Below are 12,724 nucleotides of genomic sequence, written 5' to 3'. Positions count from 1 at the left end.
AGGAGACCCAGACTTCAGCCCGTCTCCCCCGCTCAGGATTTGGGCCACCCCCCCTCCGCTCGCCTCCCCCCAGGATGTCCAGTCCTCTCCCACCCTGGGGGGACCTGCGCCCTCCCCCGCTAGGATCAGCCCCATCCCCCTGACCGTGGCTGTTCGCAGGGGGGCTCAGTGTCTCTTTGTCCCTTTGCAGCGCCATGGGCTGGCGGTGTGTTTAGTGCTCACCACCATGTGCACCAGCTTGTTGCTCATGTACAGCAGCATCGGCGGCGGGGGCCAGAAGGAGCCGAGCCAGCAGCAGCAGCAGCAGGTGGCGGTGGCGGCCAGTGGGAAGCCGGAGACCAAGCAGCTGGGCAGCAGCCAGAGGCTCCCTGTAGGGGCTGGGCTCCTAGAAGGCTACATCAGTGTCCTGGACCACAAGGTGAGGCGATGGGACCCTGGCCTGGACACAAGGGCGGGGGGGTGGAGCACCCAGGCAGGTGCAATGCCCTTTGGGGATCTGTGGGTGGCTCCCACATGGTTCCTCCCAGCTCAGGGCCTGCTCTCAAAGACCCAGCAGAAGCTTTGGCAGGTCCTGAATGCTTGGCTCAGACATGGCACCATTCCCCTTGGAGAGGGGTGGGACTGGGGCCGTGGTACTCCTTGTCCATGGGGTAGCTGTGACTCCTGCGCCCCTTGCCCTGGTGTGACTCTAGTACCCTTTGCTTAATGGGAGGCAGTGCTGTGACTTCTGGTGGCAGGAATGTCATTGTTTTCTGCTTGTTCTATGTGTATGTGGGAGGTGGGCAATGACTGGCACCCTTAGCCATTTACTTCTGGTGGTACACCAGTGTTTTCATTGCTTCTGGACCCTATTCTACTCCTCTCTGCTCACGGTTGTATACTGCACTCATTACTGGAGTATCTGAGCACCTTCCAGTAGTGCAGAAAGCAGTGTGGCTGCACATCTGTTATGTGTTTGTTCTCTCCTCTCCCCAGCCAGTGTTTTATTTTGGATTTTTAAAAAATAATGTACATACCCCTTGCTATATGTTTATGTTAAACATGGCAAGGTCAAAGAACTAGGTCTTGACTTAGAGTGGAAGGTGGTGCGGCTTGCAATGGTCCTTAGTTCTTGTAAGAGTTAATGCCACAGCCTTGGACTGGCCCCCAAGAAAGCATAGATAGCTTCACCTTTATTGTAGAAAGGTCCATTGTGCCAGAGGAGTGAAGTTGTCGATCACGGTCTTCATCTTGGAGGCATGCTGACGGTGGTGCATCTCTCTGATTGTGTACATTGCTGCCCTTTGGTCTCAGGTGAACAAACTCTGGTGCTCTTCACCCATTCTGGGTAAACTGTGGTATCCCTTCCCTCACGCTGCGCCGACTGTGGTGCTCAAAACCCCAGAGTGGGCTGACTGGTAACACTTGCACCTGGGATCTCAGACTTCCGTATCCTTTGCCTAAGGTGAACAGATTCTGGTATCATCACCAGTGGTGTGCAATCTTGGCTGCCCCTCACGTAGGACAGACCTTAGTGCCCGTTGTTTGGTGTGGGTGGATCCTGGAGTCCCTCACAGAGGGCAGGGAGGTGGATGGACTCAAGTGGAATCAGGGCTCTCTTATGTGGTATCTAGATTCTGGAGAAGAAATATACAAAAGAAATATATTGGCACATATAAAGGTTGTATTTTGTGGTTGTAGTGGCATTTCCCTTCAGGGATAAAATTTAACAATTATTCACAGTACTGAAATGTCACAGGCTACAGTATGTATGGCTACTGGCAACAGTGGGCCAGTACTAGTTTACTATCGAAGTAAATCACCTTATGCTTGAGGAGAATATTTGCCTGACAATCAAGGCATTGGGCCTTGTTGAGCAAAGTATCACGTAGGGAATGTCTACACTGCAGTTCAAGGTGTGGTTGCAGCTTAGGTAGGCATACCTGCCCTAGCTTCAAGCTAGCTAACACAGCTACAAATGGCAGTAAAGATGTGGTGGTAGAAGCATCAGCATGGGATGTAGATGCCTGCCTGGAACCCTGGGTACGTACTCATATTGCTTGCCTGTACTGAAACCCCTGCCACCATCTCTGCATTGGTCTTGTTAATCAGGCATAGTAAAACAAAAATCTGTGTAGATTTTATAGACTAACAGACGTTCTGCATGATGAGCTTGAATATGAATACAAAGAAAGAAAAAGAAAGAAAAAGAGTAAAGAAGTCACCAACGAAGCATCTGCTGAAGCTTGTTAATCTAAGGTTAGTCTATAAGAATTTTGCTCTTTGTTGCAGATCCAGAGACTAAGCCTCTGATACTGTGCTAGCTAGGTTAAAGTTAGTCAGGTATGCCTATCTGAGCTTCAGTCACACCTCCAATTCCAGCATAAACATACCCTACATTTCAATTCTCATCTACTATGCTCAGATTACCTACTACATTCTTCTTTCATTTCATATACAGTCAGAATAGTAGTTCCAGGTCCACTCAGACGTGATGGCCACACATCTTCTGAGAATAGGGCTAACATATCTAATTTCCTAGTCACTCTTGAAGAATGCTTTGCATGAGCCTCTCAGCACCTTGTGAGATTTGAAACTTTTTTCTTATTAGTCTTTGTTTTCGTGCATTTTACCTTTATTCTGCATCACAGCCAATGTTCTTGGCTTCATCAGCCTTTTGCACTTTAGAAGCGGTATAATATTTTTTGTTGAACTGAGCTCTTAAAAATAGTGAAAAAGACTGGATGGATCTGGATCTGGTTCTCAGCATTTCACCTTTAGCATCTCAGGCCAACAGTGATTGAAAATCATTGCCACCTGATGACTGAAATGAATGGGACATCTCCCTTTAGTTCCTAGTAGCCAGGTGTTTATATTATAAAAACTATCAGGAGTGGCACAGAATCACTGTTGATAGCTGCTGCTGAGAGGTCAAAGACTGAAGCAAATAGCAACCACCTTGCTACTCTTAGAAGCTCTTACTTCACGGCAAGACTGCGGCACATTGGCAGACCAGCCTGGAGAAGCTTTCACTGCTTCTGTCTGTGCTGTACTTGTTCCATGACTACAGAGAGGACACTGGTCTCACAGACTATCAAAGCAGCACCTTTCATGACTTCTGTAGTCGATCGGAATTTTCATATTGACTTCCACAGAACCAGGATCAGGCTCTTCCTGCCTAGTCATCAAATAGGGGATGTAATTTTTTGTTAGTTTATCAAAACGATTGTCATAATATTAGCAATAAATGGCAGTGCTAATATTTTATGAACAATTACTGCATGTGATTAGGACAGAATTTATGAAAACAGAAAGGCTAGCAGTATTCTAAATCTTGCAAGAAATAAGTATTTAACCATCCGATTATTCTGAAGTGAACATGAGAACATGACTCTGGATAATTAAAAAGCTTTTTACCCAGTATTGACGCAACAGTGGTTACTACCAATAACATGTGAGCGTCCTGCCACAGATGTAACTGGAAAACATTTCAGACCACCAAAGATTTTGCATTCCCCCTCCCCTCCCCCCAAAAAAGTACCATAACAAGACCAATCTTGCAAACAAAATGTATGAGTTCTTAAGCCTTTGTTGAAGCACTCAGAGAACTTGATGACCAACCCACTAATTTATATGGATCACGTGTAAACAGATCAGAGAGTAGTACAGTTAATCAAGTGTTTGAAGAAGAGTCATTCTGCAAATAGTTTTATAGCTCCATAATCTCTCAGACCTTAGTGCTGGGACTTTACTCCTACATGGAAAAAATTATTTTGCTTTCTTCTTTACTCAGTCCACCTAAACAGGCAACAACTTTGACATGTTTGGGGTGAATGGCTTATAGCGTCATGACATTAACCATTCTTATCTGGAAAATTATGGGAATAAGGAAAATGAGTCTGAGGGTTCAGTCTATTCCATTTTGTTATATCACAAAATCATACAGCATTTTGGAACAGAGTAGTTAGTTGCTCCTGAGGAGATCAAGGAGAGTTGCTCCTGGTGAGAGGGGGATCAAATATTGAAGTTGAGCTGTAGTGGAGACTTTCGAGGCATGTTACTGGCAACGTCAATGAAGTCCTCTACCCGTAAAAGTTCCAATGAGGAATGGAGGCTTTATTATGCAATAAGCATCTTGATGGAGCCATTATGATGTAACAGGTCCACCAGGGGGAGACTTTATTTTGGAATAACCTTGTCATGAGAGAGTTTGTCGTGACATAAATCTCAGCAGTATGTACTTATGTATGAGAGAGGGGGTTTGGCTTCTTTCCATCGCACTGCCCCAGTGTTTTGAGATAGTGGAATTAGTCTATACATATAGCACATATAGTTATTGAACACTAATACAGTTAATAGATTAAAAAAATGGAAAAAGTCTTTAACGTTTCCATCAAACTTTGAGGGAGAAGAAAGAGTACAATCGGATAGAGTGTTTGATTTTTAACAAGACTTGGAAAAGATTTAATTGGGTGAAAAAATATATACACATAGTAGAGAAATGTGTTTTACCAGGCTTACATTTGGAGCTGTTTGAAAGTGTTATAATTAATTGGATGCTGACTATCTTGTGTTTATATTTTGTTGCTTTTGTGCCACCAGCAGTGATCTCTATTTTTCTCATCTTAGCAAATCATAATACTGGTTCATTGCATTTTGATTATCCTTGTTTAAAGTTTTTAGCAGCTTCTGTGTGCAGTAAGTGATAACATTCAATTTGCATTACAGAGCATGCAACAGAGATAGAAAATGGTACCTTTTGCTGTATTCCAGATTGCAGGCACCTTTGCACACAGCCAGCAGTTCTGGCTTGGCACTGTTACCATCTGTAATCTCCCAAAGTACTGTACACATTACTGTTGCTGATTATGTATCAGACAGCTCAGCATGTTATGCATTTACGGTTTTGACTTAAAAATACAGGGTCAGATTTGTGTTGTCCTTAATTGAGCAAACTTTCCATTGACTTTATTGGTAGTTTTGCTTGAATGTATGGACAGCAGAATTTGGCAATAGAAAGTAAAAGATAGAGAGGGGAATGCAGCACAGATAGCTGTGTGAAGTATAAGTCTTCATAAAATAAGAGTTATCTAAGGTGGAATCTGGCTAATGGAGATACTGACTATGGATATGTGGTATAATTACACAGGCCAGGAATTTAGTTGATTGATAAAATACGTTAGCAGAACATTTTTATCAAAGCAGAAACATATTTAAAGAAATGTAGCTACCTGATAAGCCTGAGTATCTAGTGTAGCTGAAGAAACTTGGTCTCTGGTCTCTTATTTCATTATGCACCTAAGGTATGAAGTTGTTATACATAAACTCACACCATGCAATGTGTAAAACAGGGGTGGGCAAACTTCTTGGCCTGAGGGACACATCTGGTTGGGGAAATTGTATGAAAGGCCATGAATATAGGGATGGGAGCTCAGGGCAGCGGGTTGGGGTGCAGGAGGGGTGCGGGATGTGGCAAGGGGCTCAGGGCAGGGGTTGAGGGAGTGCAGGAGGGATGTGGCAGGGGCTCAGGGCAGGGGTTGGGGGCTCAGGGCAGGGGGTTGAGGTACAGGAAGGGTGCAGCAGGGGGCTCAGGGCAGAGGGTTGGGGAGCAGGAGGGATGCGGGGTGTGGCAGGGGGCTCAGGGCAGAGGGTTGGGGAGTAGGAGGGGTGCAGGGTGCGGCAGGGGGCTCAGGGCAGGGTGTTGGGGTGCAGGAGAGGTGTGGGGTGCGGCAGGGGGCTCAGGGCAGGGGGTTGGGGTGCAGGAGGGATGTGGGGTGTGGCAGGGGTCTCAGGCCGGGGGTAGGAGTGCAGGAGGGATGTGGCAGGGGCTCAGGGCAGGGGTTGAGGTACAGGAAGGGTGCAGCAGGGGGCTCTGGGCAGAGGGTTGGGGAGCAGGAGGGTTGCGGGGTGCGGCAGGGGGCTCGGGGCAGGGGGTTGGGGTGCAGGAGAGGTGTGCAGTGCGGCATGGGGCTTAGGGCAGGGGGTAGGGGTGCAGGAGGGATGTGGCAGGGGGCTCAGGGCTGGAGGTGTGGGGTGTAGGAGGGGTTCAGGGTGCAGGTTCTGGGGTGGCAGCAGCACACAACGGGGCTAAGACAGGCTCCCTGCTTGCCCTGGCCCCTGCTGCTCCCGGAAGTGGCCAGCAACATTCCCCTGTGGCCCCTGGGGAGAGAGTGGGGCAGAGAGCTCTACGCTCTGCCCTCACCTGCAAGTACCTCCCCTGAAGCTCCCATTGGCTGCGCTTCTCTGTTCCCGCAGGCCATACTTTGCCCACCCCGGTGTAAAAGCTTGTACTAACACACACACAAATAATGGGATTCTGATAACATGCCCGGTTACTGTGATCATAAATATCAAAGGCAGATCCTAAACTGGAGAAAATTGTCATAGCTTCAGTGAAGTCAATGAAGCTATGACAATTTACAGCATCTGAGGATCTGTCCCCAAGTAGTTTGGATGTCATCAGAACTCAGAAATGTGTGTGTAGCTTCATTCACTTTTTTTTGCTTGATGGATTTAATATATTTGAAGAATTTTAACAACTAAAACTAGTTTTTATTAAACTCATCTCTTTGCACTGTGTTCTTTCATAGAAACCCAAACAACACGAAACTACTTTGGAGACTTTTTTTTTAGTCCTACAGATTGATTTCAGTACAGTTATGAACAATGGGAGAGGTGGTCGGATTGAGACAGAGCTAACTCAGGCTAATTCAGCTAAAAGTGGTTAATTTGCATATTGCAGTCCTTTTTGGTTTGAAACGCTGTAAAAGTATCTAGGCTTTTTCTCACACTTTCAAAATGTCACATTTCATGTGTATTATGTGACAGCCATGAAATGTACCATAGTGCACTGATCCCTTCTTTACAACAGATTAACGTAGAAAGTTCTTTTTCTTTACGGGCTTTGTGGAAAATAGCAGAATTCATAGAAGGACTCTAAAAATGCAGGATCCATTTTTTGTCTGTGGTTTCTCCATTGATCCTAGTTATGACCCTCACTCTGACTTGTGAACAGTAAAGCTACAGTAAATATCTCTCCACTGTGAATATTAAGATAATCGTATATTAATAAATAATAGCATCTCTCTCTCTCTCTCTCTCTCTCTCTCACACACACACACACACACACACACACACACACACACACACACACACACACCAGAAGGTTCACAAAATGCTTTGTTTTTCATCATTACTTTCAGTCTTCTTATATGTACCTGTAGTATGCACTGTACTGTACTATTATATTGGATATCCTTTAAAATTTGCCGTGTTGTACAGTTCTCACATGTTGAGTTTTACTTGTGGGCATTTTAGGCTATTTCATGTCTTTCTGCAGAGGCAAACTGTCCTCTTAACAGACCCAATTCTGCTTCTGTTGACTACAGTGGTAGCAAGGCTGAGCCAAAGGAGACTTGCCATGAAGGAAACTGTAATGTTTGCCCACCTCTGCTTGATGACTTTCCATAGGGCACCGTATGTTTTCCCCTTTAACCTGTACTGGAACTTAAGTGGAAATTGGAAGTCAGAATTTACAGGGATGTCTATAAATCTGTAAAACATCTGATTACAGGTGGCGCTTTCCTTTTGTTACTGACCTTCTACATTAATCCAACCTGCATTGCTCAGCACAGCACGATGTGCCGAGCTCTTGATGCAGAGGTGGCATTGATAGTAAGGAATTCAGTGTATTAATTTCAGTTCTAATTAATGCAATTATGATCAAATCAGCAGAGCTTTGGTGCTGATATAAACTGACGCGACAGCCCAAAGGTCACTTTCAAGGTGAGATTAAACATCATAGTGTCTCACCTCATCCCTAAGTAATGTGCCTCCATTAGTCAGTGCTATTTTGTTCTAACAGTTAACACTAAGTGCTTTAAGACCAGGTTAATTAGTGAAGCTTCCTGTCAGCTAGAAAAGCAAATACTTTAAATTCACAGACTCCTGCTAACAGTTCTCAAATTCTCACTTTTGGAAATTTCCAAATGCCTGTGTAATTTAATTGTAGATAAGAGTCAGATTCTCCCCTGACCTCCATAAAACCCTAAGGGCAATCTTACCCTTGCCCCATGTCCTCAGAGCCTCCGTGCAGCAGAACTAGTGGAGCTCCTTGGTGCTAATGGTGGGGTAGGGGCCACACAGCGGATATGTGCATTGTGGAGTTCCGTTCTTTCGGGAAAACCTACATGTTAGCACAGGGGATGGGAATGAGTGAAGGTGGAGCTGGGATGGGAACCTGCTACTGCTTGGAGTGTACTCTGGAGGAGAGGGTTGGCCCCTAAATACATAAGAGAAGTGCATTCTGTGTTTTAGGTATGTGTGTATTAAGTACAATCATAAATATTGACAGGTTTCAGCGTGGTAGACGTGTTAGTCTGTATCAGCAAAACCAATGAGGAGTACGTGTATGCACAAATAAATTTGTTAGTCTCTCAGGTGCTACAAGTACTCCTTGTTGTTTTTTCATAAATATTGGATTCTCAAAGAAACATTGTCAGTTATAACGTAGGACAAAATTAAATTATTTTCTAAGTGAGCTGCAAATCAATTATATATAATTAGTAAACTTAAACATTCCACTGGTGTGTTTTGAACCCAAACACAACAGTATTGTGCTTGTCCATAAGAACTAGGCATTGTAGCATCACTGTTTAAGAAAAGGGGAGTGTAAAAAGTAAATCCACGGCATAAATGGTAAACAAGCGGCATAGGTTAATTTCAGTTTTAATCATCTAGAGTGTTGTTAATAACACAGGTTAGAAATTTCTAAAAAAAACCCCACGATTTATACTTACATGTGCCCCTTTAAAATACCATTCCAGTTATAGTCAAAAATAGCATCACAGAAGAGATACTTTGATAAGAAATAGTGTGGAATATTCAAAGGATAATGACTCTCAATTAGTAGTCTCTGAACTCTGAATTGGCTTTCCTTTTTAATTCCAGTATTTAATGTTTTGCTTTGCCAACACTTCACAGTGTCATACCAAATAATATCATGTTTGTAGTTTATTACATTATTAGCATCCTTAGATATTGCCATGGCTTTAATACTCAAGAACAAAATATTCTATAAAGTTCCTATTGTTAGCCAAAGTTAATGTAGAATATGTTTTGCCCTCAGCTGTGGGAGGTCAAGAGTAGAGAGAACAGTTATAGTAATAGTCAGCAGAGCATCCGTCCCAGTAGTTTTCTCTAAGGAAAAGAAAAATTCAGCAGTGAAGGTCTGTGCAAACATGTACATACACTTCAGGCACAGCATATAGGAAGCTTAAGGGAAACTGCTCTTCTTGGGAAACTGTTCACTGAGAAATAATCAGGAATAAAAGGACCAGGTCCTTCTGGGACTGCGTTCATCACCAAGAATGTGTTTCTCCCCACATAGTGATAAAACCTTTCCTTCTGGTTTGGAGGCTCCGGGATATGCCTCCTCTATAGTGACATGGGTTACACTCAGGCTCATTACTCTTCTGAACTTGTGTTTTCTTTTCCTTGCATTACAGTCTCTATGGACAGACACCTATTCCGTAATGATGAAATTTGCCCTCTAACCCTGCACAAAAACATAAGAGGAATATAGAGGCACAGAACGCACTTCTCCAGCCCAGTGCCAGGAAAATGGACTGTGGTAGTCACCATAGCCCCTCCACATTCCTTAGGTGAGGGCTTTGGGCCGCTTATTATACATAAGCACAGATCTCACGACCTGTTCCCATCCTGCAGCAGCCCCGTATTTGCTAGCTTATCCCCATTCCACAGAACACAGAGGATCATAGGCACCAGGTGCAGCTATAGAACCTATGACTTCTCATCCGAGCTTCACTGCGGAGTTTGAGGGGCACAGGGGGTCCTTGTGTGAGCCATCCACATTTGGTTGAACTCACCCTCAGAGATTATAACAATTACACCTGTACTTTTAAATATGGCTGTCCATTTTATTCCTAAGGCTGCTGTAAAAGGGTTGGTTCCAGCTGCGTCGGCATATTGGTTGTCTCTAAAATAGGAAAATAAAAACTCAAATGCTGAATTAAAACTGCCACTCTTTTCTCAACTCATCTGCTTGTGCTCGGCTATTTGTTGGGATCCTTCTTAGGAAAAATCCCTCTTCCAGTGTTCAGATCATTTTGTTAGTCATTTTTTAATTGATACTGATCCAAAATACGTTTTAAAAATTAAAAACGTGTCATAACTCCCTGCCCTGCTAGTTCCCCATCCACACGCACATTCTTTCTGATATTGCCTCACTTGCTCTGCCTTTGAATGAGACTGTCCAGTTTTGCCTTTCAGCACTGTAATGTTTACTTTGCAACTCTTACAAATAGTTGGCCAGTTTGTTGTAACCTTAGTTACATTGAATAGTAGACATTGACTACGAAGTCCCATTGAAGTCAACGGGACTGATTGTGGAGTAGGATACTGCCAGGTATGAATAAGGGTCTTGCAGTCTGACCCAGTGTCAGCCTGAAAGAGTGTTGGTAAGGCTCTTCCTCCTCCATGCCACTGGGAGTTCCATGTATGTAGCGGTAGGAGAACATGATGCAATGCTCTAGCTCCATGCAGCATGCAAACCGTGCAGCAATACATTATTCCGTTAGCTAGGATTTTACATATTCCAAATGTTACTTGTCTCGGAGTAGTCTTATTAAACAAATCTTGGTAATGAGAACAGTGTGTCAAATGTTTGATAGACTTACTTAAAATACCGTCTGTCTAACTTTTGCATTTCTGTAACACCTAATGACATGGATTGAGACTGACAAATGGCATTGATGGCCACATTTTCAAACCTGAATACCTAGAGATAGGCATCTAGATCAGAATTTAGGCATTTAAATCACTGTTAGAGACAGTGACATCCTGATTTAGACACCTACGTCTGCATATTTGTGTCTAAAACAGCTTTTTAGGTGTCTTCCTTGAAACACCCAAGTTTGAAATTCTGGCTGAGTATTGTCAGTATAGCTAGGTTATTATTCTACGTATTGACGTGTCACTTCCTTTGCTGAAGTTTGCGATACACCTTATGGTGTTCTTACTACGTAAAATTCTTTTAAAAGGTTGACAACAACATGTAAGTCTTAGTTCACAAAGTCCCCCAAAAAACAATAGACGTTTTGGTAGTAACCTTTCAGTCCATCTAATCGAGGTCTGCTAAGAAATATGTTAAATACTATTAGGAAACATACATATTCACATGCGTAATTAACCCCTTTAAATACCTCTTTTCTTTCAATCTGTATGAACACCCAATAGCCACAGTTTGTTTAAAAAAAAAATTAGAGCCAGATTCTTGGCCTCACCTGTGTCTGCATTGCACTTCTGCAGCAGCACAAAGCAGCTCAGGTTCCTTCAACTTGTAGCACTGGGGGCAGGCATGGCATTGATGAAGAGGGTTGGGGCCTGGAGTGGCTGCTGCTGTGCCTGATACCCAGCCAGTGGATGACCCAGTGGGACTGCTGCAGTTGGTGCAGTTTGTAATAGCCTGGTTCTGAATTATGCCGGGGACTACTTTGGCCCCAAGGGAGTGGAAAGATGCCTCAGAAGCACCTTTCACTTCCAACTCATCTGAGTCTAAACTCATCACAGCTGGGAATCCAGCTCTCAGTGTCTAAATCCTGCTCCTGTTCTCATTGAAGACAACGGCACAACATCCTTGGACTTCAGTAGGAGCAGGCCCTGAATCTTTCCATCAATATGCTCACAACGCTCCCGTTGACTTCAGTGTGGAATGATAACATGCAGGGCCAGCTCTACTGTTTTTGCCGCCCCAAGCAGCACGCCAAATTGCTGCCGCGGGCAGCTGAAGACAGAAGCTGCCGCCGAATTGCCGCCGCTGCGGAAACACACGTGCCGCCCTAACGGCACACGGACTGCCCCTGCCGTCCGCGGCGGCAATTCGGAGCGCTGCTTGGGGCTGCAAAAACACACGGAGTGCCGCCCCTTGCAGATTGCCGCCCCAAGCACCTGCTTGGAATGCTGGGGCCTGGAGCCGGCCCTGAAAACATGATATGTCTCCTGGCCCTTTTTTGTTCCCGCTGGAGAATTACAAAATGTGTTTGGAGCAAATGTAACCTCTTAACATTCCTAAGGATTTTGAAATCCAGTTTGTATAAAAGAAACTATGCAGACAAAGCTGTGTATTATACAAAAATTAAACTACAGGCCACTAAAATACTGGTTTTTTCCTTCCACCATCTGTTTTTAATAGGGGGAAAAAAAGGGCCATATCTCTTTACATCAAAATCTGGAAAGAAAATTCACACCTGAGCTGAAAACCTATCTTTATACCGTCGTGGAGTACAGTAAAAGTGCTGACTTAAAAGCATCTTAGAAATGGGATTTATGACAGAACACTGACAAAGCCCTAATACCTAGAGTGGTACTCCCAGACACTTCTAGAATAAAGTGATGGATGATAAGGAGACTCAGCTCTCATTAAAGTTTCTCATAACTGATTTGTTATAATTATGCCTCTTCCTGGGTATTTTTTCAGTGTATGTGACGATGCCATATCTCATTTGTATTGCACAAAGGGAAAATATTGTTTTAAAAAGACAATATCCTAACTTCAGAACTTTCTGATACGATTATGTTGGAGAGTCTACCCAGATAGGAAAAGAGGATTAATGCCACTTGAAAGCAGCAGAGTTAAACAAGGCCACATTAAATATGGTCATGCAAGCCCTCGACAAAGACTTTGTAAAATTGTTCAATGTAGTGATGACAGAAAATGCATGAAAAC

General features: G+C 43.9%; 1 protein-coding gene across 3 annotated transcripts in view; it reads left to right on the top strand.

Annotated features, from left to right (window-relative positions):
- The window catches only part of ST6GALNAC5 (ST6 N-acetylgalactosaminide alpha-2,6-sialyltransferase 5), a 107,308-nt gene that overhangs the window by 13,605 nt on the left and 80,979 nt on the right, over positions 1 to 12,724 (top strand). For all 3 annotated transcript variants that reach the window (XM_039486322.1, XM_039486325.1, XM_039486324.1), the window contains one exon: positions 191 to 418. In XM_039486322.1, the coding sequence (XP_039342256.1) occupies positions 191 to 418 (228 nt within the window). The remainder of the gene's footprint in view (positions 1 to 190; positions 419 to 12,724) is intronic.

Source organism: Mauremys reevesii, linkage group 8, assembly GCF_016161935.1.
Source record: "Mauremys reevesii isolate NIE-2019 linkage group 8, ASM1616193v1, whole genome shotgun sequence".
Classification (NCBI taxonomy): domain Eukaryota; kingdom Metazoa; phylum Chordata; order Testudines; family Geoemydidae; genus Mauremys; species Mauremys reevesii.
The sequence above is the reverse complement of the archived record's forward strand: the minus strand, read 5'-3'. Positions and strand labels throughout refer to the sequence as shown.